Raw genomic sequence first — 25239 nt, 5'->3', positions numbered from 1 at the left:
TGGCTGACAAACCGTTTTAGCAGCAAGTCGCACCCTAGTCTTGGAAATTTACTTCTGCAACATGCCACTCTATCTTTGCCAGAAGCCACGGAGGCCAGGAACAAGCCTCTTTGAAAGGACAGGGTGGAAAAGTATACAGTACTTAGAAGAGTGCATGGCTCGTGGTTCCTCAGAAAAACTGGGCTTCTTGTCTCTGTAATTACCAGGGAACCTGAAATCCAAACAAATTTCCTAAGGTCACTCATTAAATAACAGGTTGCCTCAGTTCTACAAATAAAAGCCATGAAGAACCCAGCGTCTTGATGTACTTACCTTGTGCATCACGCTGATATTGCATAGGTGTCACTTATTGATTGCTTGCTATATACCAACATTTTACAAATCTCATCTCTCCTTTCCACAAAAGTATGGGAGTGGTTATTCCTATCTCCTTACACAGATGAGAAAACTGAGGCTTTGGAAAGTGCAGTAGTTTGACCAAGCTCTTGTGGGAAGGAAGGGGCAGAGCTAGGATTCAAACTGCAGTTCACAAACCTGAAAAAGTCAGTTTCTCTGCCTCAACCAACAGCCATGGTGCTTTTTAAGCCTGCCTTATTTTCAAGTCGTAGGAAAAGTAGCTGAAATCCCTAACTTATGAACCAGGCTATTGATAGTGACACCAAAAACAATTATTTTGCACTGTGTTCTGCAAGAGATATTATTTTTCATTATTGCTCGGCCTGCTCTCCGCAGGGTCACCTCATTAGCAGAAGAAAATGTCTCCTGTTGTTCCATGAGAGGCGGATCAGGGAGAGGAGTATAAAATCAAACTCTAGAAAGTGATTCTGTTCCCCTCGTTTAAGGGATGGAACAGTAATCCCCTTGTTTTCTGATTCCCAGCCTCCTAAGTGATGTTTTAGTGCGATCGTTGGAGAAGTGTTTTGAAAGGATGGAGAAGTTTTACGAGTTGCTTTCCAAAACTCTTTATCAGTATTCCCATAACAGAGCAAACTGGGGTGTTGAACCACTGGCGAATATGTGGACTACTGCTCCGTTTTAAATTTTCCCATGTAGGAAAATAACAGTTTGGCTAGATTGGTCCTAATTGGCCATAAGGAATAACGATCAGTGAGACTTTCTTTCTCTTATTTTATCTTCCAGCAACATCAAAGGCAAACACTTCATCAGATATATTGCTGTACCTATTGGTAGACATTCCCCATGTGCTGTGGAAACCATCCATAAAATGATGTCACTTTGCTCTCCATTATCTACAGAGAAACCACAACGATCTTTTCAAAATTACATTCGACCACAGGATTTGCACTTCATTTAGAATACATTCGAGGGGCCTCGTCATGAACCCCCAGGCCTGCATGCCTTGCTGCTGCTTGCCCCTCAGAGGGTCCCTTTGCTCTCACTCACTGCTCTCTGGCCGTGCCATTTCTACGTCAGGGTGTTTGCTTACTGTCCCTCTTCACGGAACACGTCCCCTCCTGATCTCTGCTTGGCTGATTCTTTCTCATTGTTCGAGTTTCAGCTCAGACTTCCTTTCAACAAACAACTGTTCCCCAGTTCCCTAAGTTTGTCATCCTTTTATCCCCAACCACATTCCATTCTTATGTTTTATTTTGTGAAAGGGCTTTTTCAGCATTTGAAGTGATCTCATGTATTATGTTATTTTTTGTTTGTTTTCTGTTAAACTAGAATGAAACGAGGGACTCTTCCCATCCCCTTTGTCATGGTACCCCTATGGCCAAAATAGAACCCAGGATATATTAAGGTTCGAGAGTATTTGTTAGATGAAGGAATGAATGGATAGATTCCAGTTCTATGCCTGCCATGAAATATACGCCTCAGCTAAATGCCATAAGGCACACCAATATTTATTGAGTGGTCTGAATCTACATAAGTATGGGGAAGTGAGCATAAAATCAAAATTATAAAGTTTATTTTTATATTCCCTGGTATGCCTCTCGAGAACAGAGATTCTTTTGGGAAGCAGGCATAAAAACCAAGGGAAACCCAGAACTGTTTCGCAGGGAGACATTTCTGCCCATGCTCCGTCTCTCTGGAGGTCGCTTCTCCCTTTATGAGCTCCAGCTCTTCTGCTGGCCCCAGCAGGCTCTCACGGATTCTCAGCATTTTCATGGTGAACATCAGATCTTCACCAAATATCCCGTTTTACACCAATTTCCGGGCCCACTCGCCTGCCAAAAACAAACCATTTGGCGTCCCTCTTTAACATCAATCTCTACCCAAACAACAGCATCTGGTGATCTGGTCTCTCCTCCTGGCAGTGAACTCGTATTGTCTTAAGTCTCTGGGTTTCAAAAATAAATAACCCTTTCTCTAATGCCTGAAATGTCCCAGGTGTCCTATTATTGACTTCGCAGAACACAAATGGAAAAAGGTTATTACCAGACAGGAGTGTTTAAAATAAAAATCAAATCTAATACATGGACTCAGACACCTCGCATAAGGAATATAATATTTATAAAACCGAGTTGGAGACTGCAATCATTGCTCGAAAGTAAAGCATTAAATATTAATTCAGAACAAACCTGTCTGTGCTGCAGCAAGCCTCTCTTTCATTAAGGCGGCACCGCGGGTTTCTCCAGAATTAGTCCCTCCAAATAGGTAAATAGCTTGTAAGAACTGAGTGTTCTGCAAACTACAAAAAAAATCTAGGCACAATTTAGATTTACCTTTAGAATTACAGCATTACACACCTTTAATTGGGAACAATTAATCGGGATTCTTGTAGATTCTCTACATTTCTGCCCTTGGGTATCACTAGGAAAGTTTAATTCCCATCCTTCTTATTCGTCTTCATTTGATGAATCCAACTGTTGCCAGATCATTTGATTAACTCATGTCCAGCATCTTAAATATTAGGGAACTGCAGGTGCCAGTTATAAGTTGTACTTTAAAATTTTTCCATAGGATTTTTTTAAATTGCCAAAACTGTTTTATATTTTAAATTTTTTCTCCTAATTTTCTACTTCACATTAGTAATTTATTAATTATTATTACTATTGTTATTTTCTGTTTCTTACCTTGGAATATACTAAACAGCAAGAAAAATAAATGGCTAGTTATTTCTGCATTTACTGTTGAGATGAGGTTTTTATTTTGTCCAATTTACAGCATTCCTCTGAAACCCTAAAATAAATAACCTTGTAACCTCTGGGCCCTATTGATTTTTGAATGATTTCAAATAAAAAGCATCCAGTTTCCATTGCATTGACAAATTGCCCAGTCCCTGGGCAAAACCGATTGGGTTCCTATTAAATGGAGGGGACAGGAAACAACAAAAAAACCCAAAAAGGGCATCTGAAAGGAAGCAGGGAGAGGTGGGTGCCGCTCGGCGCGGTAAATGGGTATTTAACCTTTGACCAATGACGACAGGTCTCCTTTAGTTCTATTAGACCAAGAGCAAGCTGTTATGATTTAATAAAAAAGAAAAAAAAAACTGTTTAGAGCCTTACTGAGTATGTCCTGGGAATTAAAGCATATGGCAGGGATAAAGAAAAAAGATTTTCCTTATGCTAATGACCCATGATGTCTGAAATAAATTAGATCCATTAGAGTTATGCTCAATCAAAGAAAGACTTTAAGCACTCCAAAGTTAGTGACTCGAGACCAGTTTTTGCTCTGAAATTCAATCTGCCTACTTATTAATTCTTACTGAGACTCCAGAGCAGACAGGAGATGCAAAAATCATAATTCTGTACTGAACCAGAATTGTAAAGGACCACAGGATTATTTTCCTTTTCTTTCAATTAACCATTTTCCATGCTTCTCATTTTGTTTCACTCATTAATTTGATTTTGTTCCCTTTTTTGTTTTGTTTTGTTTTTTTTGTTTCTTTTCAAGGTTTCATTTATCCTATTTCAACTGAACAGAGAACCCAGAATGAATATGGATTTTCTTGTAAGTTTAATGTTTGGTTTTTATGTTGCTGAATAATCTTTTAACGTTACTGCCCCCAGTTCAAGTTTACCTTTTTTTAGATCACAGATGTGCACACAGGAAATAGGCGCCTAATATATTCTAACATGAAAAACAAATTAGATTTTCACCGCTGAAGAGAAGAAAGGGTCATTTCAAGTCTCAGCCAGCTTTAAAATCTATCAGCCTCCATTCAAAGCGTGGGTCCCGTAGCTAGCAAAACATATCACCAAAAAAAAAAAAAAAAAAAATGCTGATATAAATAAAAGGCTGGGTTCAAATGCTAAAAAGTAAAGGGTTGAGAAAAATGCAGATCTGTTGGGTTAGGAATCATGAATGTTGAATAAGTGATTACAGCCTGGTAAAATAAAACATGAAGGATGTCGGTGCAACATGCTGACCGGGGTTAGAATACGGGCAGCGGGGCCTCAGACAGGACCGACGGCAAAGCGAAGTCAGCGCTTTGAAAGCTGTGCTCACACAACCGAGAGTGTTCCGGATGTCGCTGGTTATCCGAAAAGATCTGTGAATCTTGACTTGATTGATAGGAAAGCAGATATTCTGGAAACTTGGAGACAAACAGTGGTTTAAAAAGGAAAAAAAAAAAAAAAGTAATAGTTCTTTCACACACAGTGCATTTAAGCAGAAAATTTCGAGAGAGAGATGTAGTGGTTTCCAGCAGAGAATTCCTTCACTCTGCCAAAGTGTCAAGCAGATCAGGACAGGCGAGTGCAGATGGTTCCCTGAGCCCTGGTAATGTGATTGCAGTCACTGCGCCAGGTAAAGCTTGTGGCTGAGAGAGAGTCTGGGGGAGCAGTGGTTCCCCAGCTCTTAGGTCATGGGACCTGCTGATCTGAATATTCACCTCCCACACACACAAATGCACCTATATAGAAAACTGAGCATAAAAAGGCTGGTGTTGAGCACCTGAAGTACCTGTTTAATCGCCTCTTTTACAGTGAGGCAAGAAGCTTCAGTTAACTTGGCTGAAAATTTTTGTGGGTCACTGAAAACCAAAGACAGGTGTAAAGAAGTCAGTGGAGGATTCAGGAAAGGTTTACTTTTGTTTGTTTTGTTTTATTTATCACCTTTTGCCATTGGATCAAAGCATGTTCTGTGCCACTAAGGCAACATGTAATATTTACAGGAATTTTCTCCTCTCTTTACCCAGAAACAGACCCCTCCCCCATCAGACTGCACATTGTGTTGGTCAAATGCTTCATTGCCTTCAGGGGTAGTCTGACCTTTGTGATCACTGGACCAGGCCTTTGTCTTACCCAGTACACCGTAGAGCTATATATTATTCCGGTAATGAGTAGCTCAAATGCAAATCTCTGACAAGAGACCGTGAGAAGCTCCGGGTTCTCAGAGATAACACCGAGTCCCTATGAAAGCCTGGAGTTACCAGTGTTAACCTCTGCTCCTCAGCTCTGGGTCCTCCAAAAGCACACCTTACACATCCAACATGTTTGCCCCTAATATTGACTTCGCTTAGTTACACCATTTCCACCCACCTCTTCAGTGATTTAGGGGTAAGTGAGAAGAGTATTATGGAAAATGATTTTATGACTTGGACGAACACTAGGAAAATATTCTGGTTCGATAAATATACAGATTCAGAACATGCCAGATATTTCTAGCAGGGTGTTTATGTTTATGTTTTTAAAGAACTATAAGTGAAGTCAAGGCCACCTTTCAAACTTTCCACCTGAAATTAGCAATAAGCTTTTTTTCTCCTGTGGTGTGGGATAGTTTTAGCCCCAGTTTCTTTTGATGCCTTATAAGAAATGATCTGTTATGCTGCCCAATGTAAGACAGATGAGTGGGTGGATAGATGCAGAGTGAGAAAGGAAAAGAAATCAGAGACAATTTTTCACTGAAAGGCCACTGTTGTTTTATATAGCTTTGGGGATAGATTTGAAATTAACCTATAAAAAAGGCAGTAAATGTCTGAAAAAATTATAGCGATACGTATGTCTACTGTGGGAAACGTCTCTAACCAGTTGGTCCAATGGTTCCTTCCCCCGTCCAGCTGCTCCTGATTCAGATGACATTGCTCTGTACGTTGGCATCGTGATAGCTGTGATTGTCTGCCTGGCCATTTCTGTAGTCGTGGCCCTCTTTGTGTATCGGAAGAATCACCGTGACTTTGAGTCTGATATCATTGACTCTTCGGCGCTCAATGGAGGCTTTCAGCCTGTGAACATCAAGGCCGCAAGGCAAGGTCAGTTGACACTGCGCTTCACACCTGCACCTTGGACAGAACAGTAACCTGCCTGTGTGTCTTCAGAAGCAGTGAAATCATCCAGCTCAGCTAGACCCTAAGCTCCGTGAAGACAGGGGCTGTGGTCTGTTTTGTTCATTGCTGTATTAACCTCATTCACATAACAAGTTAGAGAGGACTAGGCGCATGAATCTTTTCTTTTTCTCGTTCTCTAACAGGTTTCTCTCTCATACTTTTTAACTTTTATTTGAAGAAAATACATAGACTGGTTGACTGATTCTTGAGTCTCTTTTTTTTGAGGGGTCTCTTTTGACAAGACATCTTATGTGGTTATGAATATAGAGGTCTACAGATGAACCAAATCCAGTATAGACAAGGGGATCTATTACCTATGGTCACCAAGCAAAATGCAGAACCTGTCTATTTATAGCCAATATAAATATAGGTGTCACCTAGTCATCTAATTGCCCTATTTTCAGCAAAACTGCAGGGTCTATACATCTCTAATATCTGCTAAGTTTCTTTGCACTTGACTCAGAAAGTGTCAGGGGGAGACTGACTAATGTAAGTTGACTGCATGAAGAATTAAGTAGACTTTTCTATTTCCGACTCAGATCTCCTGGCAGTACCTCCAGACCTCACATCAGCCGCAGCCATGTACAGGGGACCCGTCTATGCCTTACACGATGTCTCGGACAAAATCCCCATGACCAACTCTCCAATTCTGGATCCACTGCCCAACCTGAAAATCAAAGTGTACAACACCTCAGGTGCTGTCACCCCTCAAGATGACCTCTCTGAGTTTGCGTCAAAGCTGTCCCCTCAGATGACCCAATCCTTGTTGGAGAATGAGGCCCTCAGTCTGAAGAGTCAGAGCCTGGCGAGGCAGACCGATCCATCCTGCACCGCGTTCGGCACCTTCAACTCTCTCGGGGGTCACCTTATTGTCCCCAATTCAGGTAATTCCTAAAGGCTTCCAAAGCAAAGACAGAGCTTTAAAAACATACTTTTATACCAAAAAAAAAAATTTATTTATTTGTTTTCATCAAGCCTGAAAAGTTCAATGTAGCCTCTCTAACACAAATCTATTTTCAATGCAAATCTGCGTGACTTCAGACAAAATCAGCAAAACCATCCATCTTCCTGCAACCAGTTCTGAAAACGCTTCCTCTATAAATATTACACTCACGACTTTCTGCCAAGGTGGAATTTAGAATCGTCACTGACCTCCTTTTTCACAGAGCTGCAGAAGACCTGTTAAGCCAGAGGCTCTCGCTATTGTCAGCGCACTTGAAAAGGACAAATTAATTAGAAAACATATCAGTTGGTCCAGTTCCAATTCACTATAGGAAGCAGTACTTCAGAATACTAGTTTTTAGGTGATCAGAGGACATCATAAAAGACATCGAGTCTTTATTAATTAACTCTTTATTACAGAGTCTTTAGCCTCATCATGTGTTTTTCGTAGTATGATTTCATTTTCAGTTCATGGTTTAGTTATCCACTTCTAGAGAATAAGCCTCATAAAGTTCTTAAGTGGTGAGTTTAAGTTAGTGACTGAGAGTGTTTGTTAAAGGTTCGTATTCAGCCTCGGTAGTAGTAATGGGTGTGGAACTGTGGGTCAAAAAGGGTTAATGGGTTCCTCTGTGAATGAAACCTTCGTTCTTTTGGACAAGACTGCGTATTTTGCAAACACAGCAGTAAGAAGAATGTGATTGACCTAAAGTCTGCGTGGAACATAAGGACAGAATATGTGTCAACGGCCTTACGGCCAGTGTGCAGCGCCAGCTGGGCTTCAGGTCTGAATATGAACTTGTCTTCGATTCTTCCTCTTCTTCAGCCCCCATTTCAATGTCTTGGCAATTTTTCACCCCATAGTTTAAAAATATATTTTAATAAACTGAAATATTTAATGGAATATTATTTTTTCTTTTTCTATACCTTTTACCTAATTAGGATCATGTATTACATAAAATGCTCTTTCCACCTTTTTTTCTCATTAATTCTCATGCTCTTGTATGCCCCTTAAAAAATCATGATTTTAAGTATATTTTTAATAGTTTATCAAATGAATTGGTCAAAATAGATTCTATAGTTCCTCATTGTTTAAACATTACATTATTCACAATTTTTTGTATCATATTACTGAATTCTACCTTTCCTTCCCATTTCTACACCTGTCGCCTTTTCATAGGCTAGTGATTACAAAGGCTGCTCGAGTGGAGAGGAGGAAAGGCGCATATGTTAGATACTTTCTGTGTGGTAGGCAATGGTGATTTACCTACATTATTTTATTTAATAGAGTAGCAGTGTTACCTAAAATGCGTCAGGCCTTATTCCTGTTGTTTTACATCAATTTTATCCCCATCACATACACAAAGGTACCTTTCATTGTTCCCAATGGAAAAAAAGAAAAATACTGAAGCTTGGTGTCCTCATGTGTGGTCTGCCTGCTGCCCCCTGCGCCTCCGGGAACCACTCACTGCCCCAGCGTGACACCCACTCCCCAGCTCTCGGGTTACCCACCTCCGCAGGAAGGCCAGGGCTCCGCATTCAGCCAGTCACACAGCGGCTCCTCCGTGGTTCTCCATCCTTTATGCTTGAAACTTTCCAACGTGACCGGGCAAGTTTCTTATTGCCCTACTTTCATTTGGCATATTTTATTTCCTTACTGATTCAATTATAAGCTCTTCAAAGATAAGATCCCTATCTTTTACTTCTTGGCATTCACAACAGTGCCAAACACTGTACTCACGACGGTGCTCCATAAATTTTTATTGAGTTAAAATAAGCTGCGTGGATTGAAATAAAATCACGAAGCCAAGTGTCTTCACGTTGCTGCCCACCCTGAGTGACTCTTTGAGGTGATGCTGCAGGGGTGCAGGCTAGTGGTTACAGTGTGGTCCACAGACCACCATCGTTGGCATCACCTGGCAGCTTGTTAGAGCTACAAAAATTTATAGTTTTATTAGAACTGTAAAATCAGAAACTCTGGAGGTAGAATCCAGTAATCTGTGCGTTAGCAAATCCTCCAAGTGATCCTGGTACAAGCTCAAGTTGCAAAACACTGCCATAGGCACAATCAGCTAGGACAGAGGTCAATCCACTGTGCTGCAAAATGGCACTAATTAGCAACTAAGTAAAAACCTGCTTGATGGGCTGTGACTACAACTAGCAGGTTCTGTTCACTTTCTGGAGTTATAGATGATGTAAGTTCTTCCTCACTTATTACTCTGTTACGGAATAGCACTGATGCTAACCAGATATTTCAGAAATAAATGCATTTTGATATTTTTGAAGTTAGTATTTCTCTGACTTTGAATCCTGTGGGGATTTTTTTTTTTAAATTAGAAACAAGGCATCATTACAGCTGTTTGAAATTTTAAGAGCAGTTGTTGGTCTTCCCCTCCTTTTACAAGGAAAACAACAGTGGAACCATCTGTCTATTCTTTAAATAAAACAAGAGTTTAAAAAACTACATGATCCCTTTAATTCCGTAAGAGTTCAGAGGGAGCTGTGGTCACAAGCAAGGCCAACCATGAAGGGAAGCGAGGCAGCCGTGAACATTCACTCGTCTTCAGAGAAGAAGCAGGCTTATGGCTGCGTGGCCACCAGATCTCATTCCCTTTCACTTGCTTCAGAGGCGTTTTGTGAAGTTTCCTTTTGATGCATACGTCTTATGTGACTTCTTTTCTCTTTTGCTGTTCAGGAGTAAGCTTGCTGATTCCCGCTGGGGCTGTTCCCCAAGGGAGAGTCTACGAGATGTACGTGACTGTGCACAGGAAAGAAAATATGAGGTAAATATGCTGTTTCTGGTGCACTTGACTGGATCAATGTCTGACTTGGGAAAGAATTGTACAATAGAAATAATAAACCCAAAGTGTTTTTGTCTTGAGTGCCCTGCTTCTGGCATGCCCTTGTTTCCCTAGACCTATCAAAGGTGAATTTGTACTTTGCTCTATCTTTGAGGCTATAGACACTTCTGCAGATCTTGAGATCTCTTCCCAAGTGGACTTGTGGACATCTGAGCTGAAAAAATGGCCATAAACGTGGTCTAGACCAGTGGTTCTCAACCTTCTTAATGCCGCGACCCTTTAATACAGTTCCTCATGTTGTGGTGACCCCCAACCATAAAGTTATTTTCGTTACTACTTCATAACTGTAATTTTGCTACTGTTATGTCTTAGGTGACCCCTGGAAAAGGGTTGTTCGACCCCCTAAGGGGTTGTGACCCACAGGTTGAGAACTGCTGATAAACACAGAAACGTGGCCCATAGATCATCCAGAGAGACACATGGGTAGACACAGAGACCTCAGCTTCTGTGGCCTGGCTCAAGAATCCAACCTTTTCCCATTATAGAATTAAAGGTCCCAAAGAATTAGACAGACCCTAACCCATGACCTGCCACCCGCTCTGCAGCCTAACACTTTCTCACCTGCAGATTCTTCTTTTTGTGACCCTTTCTAACTTAAGTGTTATCAACCTCCTTCTATGCTTACCACCTGTAAATTCCATGCCGGGCCCTTCCAAGTGGAGCTAGGATTGATTAAAACTAGATCGAATCCGGAGGTCCTATTTCAAATGTGTCCCAATCATAAAGATGAAGTTATTTTAAGTGAAAATAGCAAGAAAAGTTTAGAAGTCCTAAATTCAATTTTCAGTCTGGCCTCATAAATTAGATGGTATTTCTTGCTTAGTTCCTACAGAAAGTGCATGTATTAAATAGTGCTCTGGAGGCCTGACTGATTCATGCATTAAAGTACACAGATCTTAAAATAAAAGATGTTGTTGAAATAATGATCCTTAATGTAATTTTTGCTCCGAACCTACAGCATTAGTGACAAAAGTAGAATTACAACGTCCTTATAACACATCCTACCTCTCCTCTTCCCCTCTCTCATCCTCAGAAAAATATCCATTTTTGGTCTCCTTCTTCGGTTAGCCAAAAAGCTCTTTCATCATGCTCGCAGGTGGAAATGTTGATATTTATAATCTGTAGGACTCGGAACATTTTTCCCCCAGGTGGCAGATGCTCACCTACGCAAACACTGGCCTGTCTAAGAAAATAATAAAATTCCTTCAGCATTATTTATGCCTTAAATTTGAGCAACAGAAAATCACTAAAAGGCTTGTATTTACTCACATCAAATATTCATTTTTTCATTCTGAATGCAAAGTAACAGTCATGGGCCCTCGGGTCCTTCCTGTGCAGCAGCAGAAATGAAGATGAGCAAACTCCAAGATCCCTTTGCATTGTTTTTCCTCCTTTCTCTCGGCCAGAGTCAAGGTTAGCGCTAAGTACTTCCCTCTCTCAAGGCCATGCCAACACGGATGTTCTGTTTAAACAGAAATGAGTATTGGCCGCTGCTTTATGCCGAGAAGCAGTGAGGTGTTCGCGGTCTCTTATTTTCCATCTGATCAGCATTATCTTTAGCTGCAGCTCGAGCCGGAGGGGGCTGCGGCGGGGCCCCGCCGAGGCGGGAGGACGTGTGCGCTCACCTGCCTCCCTCGGTTTTCCTTCCCATCGTTCAGTTGGCATCTGACCAGGATAATTGTATGTTTTAGATGAAAAAAAGAGAAAGCACAAAATCGATAAAGCTGGACACTCCTGCTTTGAGGCTCCTCTGCCTTTGACTGTAAAAAAAAAAAAAAGGAAACAAAATGCCTCCTTGCCAGGCCCACCACCTGAGGTTAAGTGCAGCGGGAACCGTTCTGTTGAATGTGGTCCGCATCAGAGTTCTGTTTGTCAAAATGGAGCTAGAGACACCCCAAGATTCGAACAACAACAAAAAAGGCACAAGAGACCATGCAACAAGGAACAAACACACAAAGATAACTGTCTCCAATAAATGAGAAAGTTCCCCTCCTCTCTGATTTTCTGTTGTCAACCAGATGGGTTTTCTCTTGTAAACACACAATGACAAGCACATGTTTTAGGATACGGTCACAATACAAAGTGTAGCTACCATTTATTCAACATACTTAAAAAAAATTTTTTTTTTCCTTTATTAATTTTAGAGAGAGGGGGAGGGAGAGGGAGAGAGAGCTAGAAACATCGATGAGAGAGAACATCGATTGGCCGCCTCCTGCACGCCCCCCACTGGGGATCGGGCCCACAACCTGGGCATGTGCCCTGACTGAGACTCGAACCGGCGACCTCCTGGTGCATGGGTCAATGCTCAACCACTGAGTTACACTGGCTGGACTATTCAATATACTTTTGATTTCATTTATTCCTCCCTACTACACGAGTTATGACGAGATCCACTTTAAAGATGAAAAAAAACTAAGCTCAAGAAACGGAAGTCGCATTGCCAAGGTTTCACAGTTAAGGGCTGAGGGGAAGCAGAATTCACACCCGGGTTATCTCCCTGCAAAGCTCTGCCTCTGGCTGTCACGTGCGGCCTGTCCCGGGTGCCACCAGCACACACGCGGGCCTCAGCCGGCTCACTCTAGCGCAGGCTGGAACACGTGCCTTTCTATTGCTCACTACAGACGCTTCTATCCTCACATGACCTGAGAGACAGCTTCTTGCAGAGAAGACACTGTGAGGACATCAGGAGATACGAATGTTACTTCAAGGCATTGATGGGCAAATTCTGATTATTTTTCTCCATTTCCCTTCTCTCGGATTCCCTTTATTGCATCCTGGACTGGGTGTTTTTCCAGCTGGATGGGATCCAGCTGGTCATCTGCTGATGTGAACTGTCTAAAGGGAGGCGTGAACTTAATTGCATGTGGCAAAGTGAATGTGACAGGAGGGGCCTTGTCGTTGCGGAACATGCTCTCGGAGAAAGCACCGAATGGCAGATGAGCGGCTTCAGGGAGCTGCAGAGAGGAGACAAGCTGCCTCTGTCCGAAGGGAGCGGCGCGGGAAGGCTGTGCGGTGATTTCACCGCCCCTGCTCCACAGATCCCTTTCTCCCGCGTGGATGCATTTCCACGACTAAATGGCCCCCACCGGGGCCTTTCTGCCTTGCTTCCAGCAGCCGTTTCAAAAAATGGGCCTTACTCACATTAACATTTTACCCATCGTCATTGCTTATTGGGGGGAAAAATGGAAAAGGGGGGGGAAAAAAGAGCAAAATGGAAGACATGAAAGGAGCGTTAATTTTCCTTTCTCTGTATTCTGTACTTCTCAGAAGATCAAAAAGATCGATTTAGACATTCCAAGTATGAAGGTAAATAGAACTTTTTAAATGAACTTCAGGGGGCATAGAAGGTCTTTGAGCAGCCAAGTGATACAGGGATAGCAGTGCTTTTTAAAGATTCATCTGGTGACAGTGTGTGGGATGAACTGGTGTGGGAGACGAGGACACCCCGAAAGCTGGGTGCCGGGTTGGGCTGTGGCAATAATCTAGTTGTGAGGGGAGGGAGGGCGGAACCAGGCTTCAGTCTGGAGGATGGAAATTGAAAATATATTTCAGCGCTGGCTTGTTTGGCTCAGCAATTAGAGCGTCAGCCTGCAGACCAAGGAGTCCCCGGTTTGATTCTGGTCAAGGGTGTGTACCTTGGTTGTGGTTCATCCCCAGCCCCAGTTGGAGTCTTGCAGGTGGCAGCGGTCGATGTGTCTCTCTCACATCGATGTCTCTCTCTCTCTCTCTCTCTCTCTCTCTCTCTCTCCTCTCTCTCTCCCCCTCCCACATTGTCTGAAGATAAATGTAAAAATATTCTCGGGTGAGGATAAAAAATGAAAGAAATATATTTCAGAAGAAAAAGTATTGCACACGTGGTTAGAAGTGCTGAAAAACCCGAAGAACGTATACTGAGGTAGCAAACCTCAGGCAGTGTGAGAAGCGTGAGAGCAAGGGGAGGTCAGAAGCAGCAGCTAGTTCGAGCGGCGTCAGGACACATTCTGACAGTGGAACAATGTGCACCCTGGCCGGTTTGGCTCAGCAGTTAGAGTGTCAGCCACCGACCAGAGAGTCCCAGGTTCAGTTCCCACTAAGGGCACGTACCTCGGTTGCAGTTTGTCCCTGGCCCCGGTTGGGGTGGCAACCACTGGATGTGTCTCTCATAGATGTTTTTATCTCTCTGTCCCTCTCACTCTTTTGAAGATAAATGCAAAAATGTCCTCCGGTGAGGATAAGAAAAAAAAGGGACAATGTGCATGGGGATTCCCAATGGGGAGTCGCCAGTGAGGGGATCCAGGGAAAAGTGCAGAAGCTGAAAGAAGAGAACTGGGAAACAATCTTGGGGAAATAGTCCTACTTACATTTTGGGTGTGATGAGGGAAACTAAATGGAACACGAAAGGACAAGGCTGATAAGAATTTGCATTGCTCACGGTGCTTAGCGTAGAATGACCCTCAAATGAATATTTTAAATGCAAGAATGAATGTTTGTAAGGGTAACAGGGAAAAATCAAATCAAAGGTAAATAGAGTTTCAAGGTGGAGGAAGTGGATGACAGAGGTATTATTAAAATTAAAATGCAAAGAAGGAATAATAAAAAAGTATTGCATTTGTCAACTACAGGACATTGATGGTCTTTGGGTAGATATATCATTAAGGATGACATCCCAGTAGGAAGAGCTTAAGGTGTGACTTAATGGTGAGGCAATTAAAACTATTATATATATTTACTGAATATAAATAATAATGTGTTAGGATAGTGGGCCAAAAATCTTTTATGTAGGTAATTATATAGTAGATAGTTTCCATTTATTTTAATATGTTGTTTGGAACTTCGTAAACAGTAGTTGACAATATTATTTCTCCGTGAAACACAGGGTATTCTCCTTTTAAGTCTAGTCCTCAATTCTTCCTTTGAAGGAACAGCTGTTAAAGGGACTAGAGGGCCCTGGCCAGTTTGGCTCAGCATTTAGGGCATCGGCCTGCAGATCAAAGTGTCGTGGATTCTATTCCGGTCAAGGGCAGGACCTCGGTTGCAGTTCATCCCTGGTCCCTGGTCCCTGGTCCCTGGTCAGGATGGTAGAGTCCTGTGGTCGAGTGGTAGGCAGCCAGTCTCTGTGTCTCTCTCACATCGGGGTTTCTCTCTGTTTCTACCCCTCCCTCCAACTCTATCTGAAAATGAATATGAGAGAGAGGAAGAGACTAGAGGTATAGGGGAAGGGAGACGAGCCCAGGTCTATCAGCTCTTACTCTCTGACTGTTCTGTGCAGCATCTAGTTATTGAAATCCTACTCATAAAGAAAATTTTCAAGGTGATTTATGAAAGCAGTCTTTTCAATGGAAGAAAAAAATTTAAATAAGTGGATGGAAAAAATGGGGAAAATAAGATTTACAAAGATAAGCTAAAGTCAGATGAAAGTTCGACTATGAAATATTTGGTGTAGTTCCCAGCGTACTTTCTGATAATGGGTCATGAATTTACTATCTCGAGGCTTTCAAAAGGGGAACGTGGTCGGTTATAAGATCTGTGTGTCCATGAGGAGAAAATATTCCCGGAAGGAGTTCCATGGCTTTTCCTGCGGTTCCTCATGAAGAAGACTCTGGGTCAATATAATGAACCACATCCTTATAACAAAACAGCAGTGAGTTTCACAGGGCTGCTTCGGTTAGTGTCCCTCACTGTCAGTAGATGGTATAAGGTCCGGGTATAAATTAAGTGAAATAATTACTCAAGGATTCAGTAATTCAGTCCAGGGCACAGTACTTACCTGTTCTGCCTTAATCAGATGTTGGCCTGTCCAGGGAAATGTTGGCATTGTGTGTGTGTGTGTGTGTGTGTGTGTGTGTGTGTGTGTGTGTTTCTGAATTAAGCTTTGGATAGCAAGTGAGCTAAATCGTCCCTGTCAGGTACCTGGAGTTGTAATATTTCAAGTTGCCAGTTATATGTGAAACCGCTTTGAAAGGCGCTGAGCCCGGGGTGGGATTGTCATCCCAAGGGGCCTGAGAAAGGCACACGTGTTCGCAGAGGGCCCGGCAGCCCCACACAGGATGGTGGAGGGAGTGACTGTTCAATGAGAGGTTCTGAACCTGCTCTGACAAACAGGCAAAAAAAATTTCTCAAGGCCCTAAACCCAGAGAAGCAATCCAAAATACACCATTATGAGAAAAAAAACCAAACGATTATGTTTGAATTCTGGCTTTGTCTGGGACTCGCTGTGTGGCCTCAGGCAAGTGTGTCCTATCTCCAGGTTCCAGTTTCCTCTTCTGGAATAAAAGGTAACTCAGGTCCTCTCAGGTGTGCCGAGAGCAGAACACGTAATTGCTGCGGTGAAAGTTCTGTAAATGGTGCACTTCGGGGCAGAAGTTCTCACTGATAACGGCGAGCAGAGGATGAGAAAATCCCTGACAGGAAATGAAAACTCCTGTCTGAGAGCTTTGTTCCAGAGGCCTCAGCATTTTCCATGATATTATCGTCCCTGGACTTTGAAAAGCCTTTAAAATTTTAATCGGTGCTCATTACTGAATTTCTACATAATTGCTGCTTCCGCAGCTAATTTTTGCCTTGTATTCATTTCTGTATCATCTGCAATTAATATTTACACACTGTTTGCTCAAAGAGCCTACTGGCAGCTCGAGATATAAAAGAGTCTCTGCAAACACTTGAATCAGCCTTATTTATATTTATTTTTATTATTTTTGTTTAGGGGAATTTAATATCATCTCTTTATATAACTAAAGAAAACGTGAATTTAAACATTCTAGCCTTTGGTCAATCTTATGGAAGTCACTCCTTCCGTGAGGGTTTGGAAATGTTTCCAATTCCAACACGACTTTCATCTTGAAAACACAAATAGATTTTTATCATTATTTCTTCTTGTTTTCACTCCCTATTAAGAATGCCACATCACCGCTTCCCTCTTCATTACATTCTTGCACCTCACTGGGTTAATAAATTCTTTTGACACCTACTGCCCCTTCCTGCCTTTGCTATCCCTCCTCCAGGAGGGGCGCCCTCGGTGTTGCACACCAGGGGCCTGCTTGCAGAGCAGCAGGGCTGGGGCTCCCGGGCCCAGCAGGGAGCCTCCTCCCTTCTGTTCCAACTCAGTGATGAGAAGAACCCCTCCTCCTTCTGCCTCAAGCACCGGCTGCTGACAGCAGACTGAGAGACAGATGTTTCCAATCCTCAGTTGTATTGCAAGGACCACTTGAAGTGGTTTCCACTTTAGTTTCCTTCCTTAAAAGTTTAATGCTCCAGAGACACAGACAACAGTATGGGGATTATCAGAGGGACAGAGGGGAGGGGGCAGGTAGAAGGGGGTAGAGGGGGTATAAATGGTGATGGGAGGAGACTGACTTGGGGCTGTGAACCCACAATGCAATAGACTGATGATGTATTATAGATCTGTACACCTGAAATCCATATAATTTTATTAACTAATTTGACCCCAGTAAATTCAATTAAAAAATTAAATGACATAAAATATATACTTCAGAAAAGTTTAATGCCCAAGGTATACTTGTAACTAAAAGGTAAGTGTAGTAGTACCCAAGAAAATGCAATCATTGCTCCCCCACCCACCCATGCACCCAGTAGGAAAAGTAGAATTTAAAAGATCGGGGCAGATAGTGTACTATTAACTATGACACAATGAAAGCAAACTTTTACTCGTGATCTAAGAGAGTGAATTGCAGGCGGGCAGAAAGGAAAACTGGGTTAAGAGGAAATTAAAATGAAAGGCAGAGGGACAGCAGTGAGTTCTCAACCTGCCAGTAACTTAGGATTCCAAATATAAGTGCATTTCCAAGTACTTTGATAACTTCAGATTTAATAAAACTGTGTTGTTATTCAGTGAGAATGGAGATATTAAAAAACTAAAAGGAGTAAAAACTGTTTTGATTTTCTGAATAGAAGGTGGGGGGAAGCATGGGTTGGTGAGATTCTGGTAAATTTTTAGAATGAGAGGGGAAGCCGTGATAGCCACGTTTTATTAAGGGGAAAGTAGGCCAAATATTAATTGAGTCCTTAGAACTGATTATAGTAATTGTTAAGAACTAAGGAATCTCTGAGATTTAACCTTACTTGTGAGCGACCAAGTAGGCTGCCAGTTTTGTAGATGCTTGCTAGATGGTGCAAGAATCCTGGACAGAGACAAAGCACAGTTCATCACTCACAACAACAGCACTATGCAGAGTATGTCATCCTGGTGCCACTTTCCTCGGCCCCAGTCCCGCAAGAGTGATGCAAAGAAGGTCAGACAACCTCTGTGCACTCAGTGTTGCATTTAAGCAAAGGGCCCCTGGGCTTAGGGAACCTGAGTCTTTTATCACAGCAAGTAGACAGGTCTGCCCTTTGCTCCAGACGTAAGCTCTGTCTTTCTCTTCCAAGACGTGTGCTGTGCAGTTGCCTAGGAAGATAGTCAGGGACATTCAAAGACATGAGAGTCCCATGGAGAATTGTCTTCCAACCATATTTTTTAAAAAAAATAGTAACAACTGCTATCACTCACTGAGTGTCAAATGAGGCCATAGATATAAGCTAACTTCTGGATTACATAGTATTTAATACATAAACCGTAGGTAAACACTAGAGAATAATCCGTTTCACGAGTGCATTGCCATTAAAAAAGGAATTTGATATGTCTCTTGCAATATCCATGTGAATGAAATGGAAAGATGTAAACTGGTCCATGTACATTTTAATGGACTTATATTTGGCTGAACTAAATAACTCACAGTATTGATGTCAGACTGCAGTGACGTTTCAAGGGGTGTCCTTCAAAAGGTCTCTGTCTTCGCCCTATTCTTGTATTACAATGTTATCAGTGGTTGGAATGAGAACATAAATGCATAAATGGCAGGCATATCAAATTTATGAAGGATGAAAGACTGGATAAGAGAGCCAATATTTGGAGGAAAGACTTAGCATTAATAGATGTCCTGAAATTTTTCTTGAGACTATTAAGGTGAAATTAAATAGCTAAATATAAATTTCTGTATCTAGGTTCAACACCATCATCATTGCAACCATGAAACTATAGAGACTTGGCTTAAGAGCCTTTCATATTAGAAATACATAGAGTGGTTAGCTTAACAAATTACTCAACCTTCTTGGGGCTTTATTGCCTCATTTTATAAAGGAGATGCTTAACCGTATAATCTATATCTTCCCACCTAACTCAAGACTGTTAAATAATATTTATAAGTAATTACTTGATTAAGAATAATCTAAGGCAACACTTTCATGAGGCATTGACAAAACTACGTATTCCAAATAAAAAAAATAGTAGTCCCCCTGCAATGCCCCCCCAGCTTGAGCATTACATTCATTTCAAGGTGCCCCACTTTAGTGAAGACATTGAGACATTGACAAACATCTATATGAAAGTGAAGACAGAGTTATAGGGAGAGATCTGGAAAACCATGATTTTCTAGCCAAAGTTTAAAAACTTGAGGAATTGAGAGGATGTTTGGTCTGAAATATGGAAGACTTTTTAGAGACATAATAACACTTTCTAAATATTGAAAATGCTTTCATGCCTAAGTAGACAGAAAGCAGATCAAGGATATATGGAGAGAAGTGTCAAGAAGGGAGATTGTGTTCATTCTAATAGGAATGTGTTGTAAATTTAAGTTGATAATAGAAGAGATGTGCCTCAGCAGTAGTGGACTACAATTTTGGATGTGTCCAAAGCATTAACCAGCCCTGGCCGAGTGGCTCAGTTGGTTGGAGCCTTGTCCTGATGCACCAGGGTTGCAGTATGTTCTCCAGTCCGGGTGCATCCAGGAGGCAACCAATTGGTGAATGGATGGCTCTCTCTCTCTCTCTCTCTCTCTCCCCCCGTCCCCCATCAATGGATAGAAATATAAATAAAAACACTAACCACATGTCAGCATATTGAACACAGGCTCCTGCTTCGGACAGAAGGTGGTACTTGTTGACCCCAAGGGCCCTTCCTCCTCTAAAATTCTGTGAGTCAATGATTTATTAAGCTAATTATCAGACAGTGTTTTTGAGAAGTGCTGTTAAGAAGCCATTGGTTTTAGTCCCAGCTCTCCACTGTTACCTGTGAGACTTCGGGCAATCCACTCAACACCTTGGGACTACTTCCTCCCATACCAACTGATAACTGGGGCTAATTTATCCATTTCTTGTTGTTGTTGTTGTTGTTGTTGATTACAATCTTGTTAGAGGAAAGATTTAAGGCAATGAAAAAAATAGAAATAGAGATTTTAGATATTGAAGGTTTTTTCCACCCAGACTCTCTAGTATGAAGTATATAAGGAAAGAGATTTCATTTTAAATTGCTATAGAAATACAATTCTGTATTCAGTCAGGCCACTTTTGAAAGAGCAAATTTGCTATACTAGCCTGAATTATTCCCGAAAGTCATTTGGAAGAAGCTTAGCTCTAGGGTGTCCTTGTTCTGAAGTGATTTTTTTAGAATTATTTTTCAAGTTAGGTCTCCAATACACAAAAGTACCTAAAACCCCGTGAGAGCAATGACAAGTGTTATGAGAAAACATGGTTATATAACCTCATAAGGACTCTGCTTCTTCTCCCTCCATCCTGGAATTATCTGCACATGAATTCAGAGGACGTCACCAAAGGCGAACCTGTATCTGAGGGAAGGGGACCAAGCGGCCGCTGCCTGTCATTATAAAGACCTCCAGTCTTGCAAGACCAAAGTCTTCCTATAAAGAGCGTGTCTTCTAATTTGGTTCTGCCTTAACCTCTGTTCCCCCAAAGAAAATTCCAAAAAGAAATTATTTGCTCAATTTTCAATCTAAGATCTCAAAGCGGTCATACACCTAAATACCCCAGAAATGTCACTGATGCTATTCTCTTCCCTCCTAGGCCACCCATGGAAGACACTCAGACCCTCTTGACCCCTGTGGTGAGCTGTGGGCCTCCGGGAGCCCTGCTCACCCGCCCGGTCATCCTCACTATGCATCACTGTGCAGATCCCAACACCGAAGACTGGAAGATACAGCTCAAGAACCAGGCAGCACAGGGCCAGTGGGAGGTGAGCTTTGGTGGGGATAAAGATGGAACGCAGGAGCAATCCCTGCAGACAAGCAGAAGCAGCCATGGAAAGGCTTTTATTTTTAAAACAAAACATGGATGGAATAGTATCTTCCACTCAAAATAAAAGAGAAAGAAAGTAGAGGGGGACAAAGAGGGGAAGAAAAGGGAGGGAGGCAAGATGGGGGAAAGATAGACAGAGAGACAGACAGACAGACAGTTGATTGAAAGCTTTCTTTGTTGACTGGCAGACACAGAAAACGATGGGCAAGCATGAGCTAGCTCATAGAGAAGGTGCACCTAGGAGTCTCACACGAGTCCAGTTTGGAAGATACATACCATATCTTGGGAAGGGAAACACATATACATTTTTAAATGTTCAGGTAGAGAAGCATTGCACCTGGTTCAGAAAATGTTATCCACTTACGTGCAAACAAGTCTTGGGAATGTTGTTCCTCTGAACCTAACCTAGGAAAACAGGAACAGTCTTCTAAGCTCCGCTAGATTGAAGAATACTGATGGCATCTTGCTTCTTTGTGGCTCTTACCATTACAACTTCTTAAGGACGATGCCTTAAGAAAATCCTATTCTTGACAGCAGCGCCCTTCAGTGAGCACCCACAGTCCAGTGCCGAAGGATTTGTTATGTGTACCATGAAGATTTTATACCTGATACCTTTATAAAAGTTTGTATATTTTCATTACTATCCCTTGAATAAGCAGTATGTATTCTTTAAATGGAAAATAGCCCACTAAAAAGTATACTTCAGCGTATTCTCGGGAAAGCATATTTCAGGAATTTGATTATATTAAAAAAAAAGCAAGTAATTTTAAAAGCTCCCCCTGCATATTTGTGCAATCATTATGAAGACAAGGATCCAATCTATATGTTATATATTTTGTGATTACATATTTATTTTTCTTTTAGGAAAGACCATTTTTGAACAAAATATACATACATAGTCGAGACCCTAATACTGTAGGAAAAAGTCATATTGGAAGAGCAGCCGGGCATCCCGGAGTCCCTGGAATTTCCTTCCCTGGACATGTTCTCCTTTTAGGCACCTGAGGGGATCACTCTTGGCCAGAGGACCGCAAGTCCAAGATTGGAGTCGAGGGATATACTTTGAGTTAAGACCAGGTTTCACCAAGTCTAACTTCAATTTATGTTTAAACATTCCAAAATCTTAATCTCATGAGACCCCAAAGTGTTTGCACAATTCTCTGTCTGATATCCTCGTATCCTATGTCTAGGTAATTTGAATAATAATAACAATTTGAGTAATAATAACAATAATAATAATGAAAGAGAGGAGAAGAAAGACAGGACAATGCTTCTGAGAGCAGTCATACTTGGGACAGGGACATGGGCATCTTTATTCTTGACCATGTCCCCTAGGAGGCATTCTGTAACAAGCCTTTATGAGATGATGATTAAGGCTTATGCTCACCCTGCTGGAGAGAGCAGCCTCTTTCCAGGTATCCTTTGGGGCCTGGAATAAACCTGGAGGTGCTGAGCTTCTATCTCTCTTTTCCGGTTCAGTTTGAGCTGCATCTTTGGGTACACGTTCAGTTGAAGAAACGATTTCATGGATGCTATGACAACACAGTTCTTGCTAGAGCTCAGATGATGTTGGAAGACCTAATAAACGGCCACCTGGGGGGGCTACTCCTTTCACATCTTTGTCCAGCCCTAGGGACTCATTTTATGGTGAAACGTTCATTCATTGTTCTGGACAAATAACCATTTGCTCACGTGAGCCAGGCCTACTGAGATACAGTGGGAAGCAAAGTACATATAGTTCCTGACTCTGTAGAGATGGAGTAGCCTAATGCAGAGGGTGAGTCGTACCTGCACATGTATTTTATTTCTCCCGCATGAAATTTTCTTTTAGATTTGAATTAATTAAAAATAGGAAGATTTCACATAAAAACCTAAACTTCCAGCTTTTCGTTTATTAAGACTGTGTGCTCACTGGGCCTGCATTTCTGCAAAAGCTGCGATGGGCTGAAGCCAAGAGGCAGCTGAACTCTTTAGACAGGTCTGTGCTCTGCTTTACCACAGTCTCCACCGCTCCTTATTGTCTTCTGCCCATCCTGCTCCACACATTCTCTGGATGCCCTGGGAAGTACGTAGAATTTTGACCCTTGATTTATGGATTCTGCGGTTGGTCTTTCAGATGATTTCTTCTGTGGCCTGAGTCATTTGGACAAATCAAAATCTAATTAAGTTAGTAACTATTTTTACAAAACTCATCACTTCCACTTATTTTTATTTCTTGATAAATATTTACAGAATCTAAGGATAGATTGTTTAAAGGCTTACATGAAAAATAACACAGAAAATGGCCTTAAAGGCATGGAGTTGTCCATACTGTGCTATCTGTAAGTCCAGTAGGCCAGGTTATTGAGGAAAAGTAGCTCGTTGCTTTGGAAAGTAACTAGTAGGTGAGTTTGGGAGAAACAGTAGACTGGTATTGCATAATTCCTTAATTTCTCTAATTCTTTTCAAACTCCTAGATTTGTAGGGAGGGGAAAAGAAAAAAAAAAGAAACACCACTAGGTTATAATGACATTGAAATAAAATAGTACTTTTCTTTTCCATAAGAAATTTAGAGAGTAAAACATTAAGTTCTCATAAACAGATAATAAACATAACTACACTGAAGTCAAAAGGATGATTCATGAATTTGTTTTGGAATGTTCTGGAGGTTGTCAGAGGATCCAAACATGTTCAATAAATGGCATCTAAATAAAGATTATAAGTAGTATAAAGGCAGGGGAAGTAAGGGAGATCATGATGAAGGATGGAAACAGAGGTATAATAAAGCCTGAGAAAGAAAAAAGAGCAGGAAAAGTAATAAGCAGAACTCAGGTGGTGAGGTCCTGCTGCATTTGCCACCATCGGTCACCATGAGGGCTGCCGGCAGGACCCGGGGGCTCAGCCACGGCCCCTGCCTTTTGTCCCGCAGGACGTGGTGGTGGTGGGCGAGGAGAACTTCACCACCCCCTGCTACATTCAGCTGGACGCCGAGGCCTGCCACCTGCTCACGGAGAACCTCGGCACCTACGCCCTGGCGGGGCAGTCCGTCACCAAAGCGGCCGCCAAGCGCCTGAAGCTGGCCATCTTCGGGCCACTCTGCTGCTCCTCCCTAGAGTACAGCGTCCGAGTCTACTGTCTGGATGACACCCAAGATGCCCTGAAGGTAAGTGGCTCCCGCCTGGCTCGTCCTTTTCACCTTCACACCAAAGCCAGGGTTTGGGGTGCACACCCAGAGGAAATGTGTGTGTGTGTGTGCCCCATGGCGTGGACATAAGTGTTTAGCCCCAAGAGATACCATTTTTAAAAAATGGGACATCTCTCTGAGGCCATGCTGATAGATGAGCTGTTTTGATTATGCTGATTCCCCCAAGGGCTACTTTTGTTTACCTTCCTTGATTTCCTTTAATGAAAAATTTAGAAGGGAGAATTTGGCAACGAGACTGTGGATGGTAAATAATTTGCTTCCATGTTTATCTCGGCTGTGTTCTTCCTATAAAAGGAATTGGCATAATTGCTCACACTGTATGTTCCTCTTGTGTGCTACTGCATCTGTATGCTTTCCCATTCTTTTTACGAGGACTGCAAGGAAGAGGGTTAGCATTTGACAACAGGGCTGCTGCTTTGCAGAATAAACGAGCTTAATACCTGATGCTATTATTGCTGTTCACTTTCATCCTTTTTGAAGCTTTAAAGGATATAGCAAGTGCCGTTGAAGAAGTTACAACCTAGAAGGAGGAGTAAAGGAATTATGCCAAAGACTAGGAGGCAAGTCAGAGTGTGATAAATGCTACGATGCATAGTTCTATGGAAGTTTACGAGAGGGAGGCATCCTATTATTTTAAGGAAATCTGAGAAGAAGCTAACATTTGACATTGGCCCAAATGGAAAATATGGTGCAGCCAGCAATAATGGGAAAAAATACAAGATTTCTAGGTGAAGGGAACAGCATGAAGAAACACAGAGGGAACAGTAAATACAGACTCTGTACAGCATATTAGAATGACGGATGGGAGTTTTATTGGGATGACACTTGACTGCCAGATAGAGTTAATGTAGGGTCACTGGAGGCATTTAAACAGAAGAAAGTCGTGATTGGAAATATACATTTAAAATACCAGTGTGATGTCAGTGGAAAGATAGAGTCAAGCTAAGAAGAAAAGCTTG

General features: G+C 41.9%; 1 protein-coding gene across 2 annotated transcripts in view; it reads left to right on the top strand.

Moving 5' to 3' along the window:
* The window catches only part of UNC5C (unc-5 netrin receptor C), a 369308-nt gene that overhangs the window by 320362 nt on the left and 23707 nt on the right, over window positions 1–25239 (top strand). The window contains exons 8-13 of one of the 2 annotated variants that reach the window (XM_036269932.1): window positions 3859–3915; window positions 5966–6157; window positions 6772–7116; window positions 9867–9954; window positions 20866–21034; window positions 24005–24238. In XM_036269932.1, the coding sequence (XP_036125825.1) occupies window positions 3859–3915; window positions 5966–6157; window positions 6772–7116; window positions 9867–9954; window positions 20866–21034; window positions 24005–24238 (1085 nt within the window). The remainder of the gene's footprint in view (window positions 1–3858; window positions 3916–5965; window positions 6158–6771; window positions 7117–9866; window positions 9955–20865; window positions 21035–24004; window positions 24239–25239) is intronic. The other variant, XM_036269940.1, reaches the window with a different exon arrangement.

Source organism: Molossus molossus, unplaced genomic scaffold, assembly GCF_014108415.1.
Source record: "Molossus molossus isolate mMolMol1 unplaced genomic scaffold, mMolMol1.p scaffold_m16_p_1, whole genome shotgun sequence".
NCBI lineage: Eukaryota > Metazoa > Chordata > Mammalia > Chiroptera > Molossidae > Molossus > Molossus molossus.
This window is presented reverse-complemented; position numbering and strand designations above follow the sequence as displayed.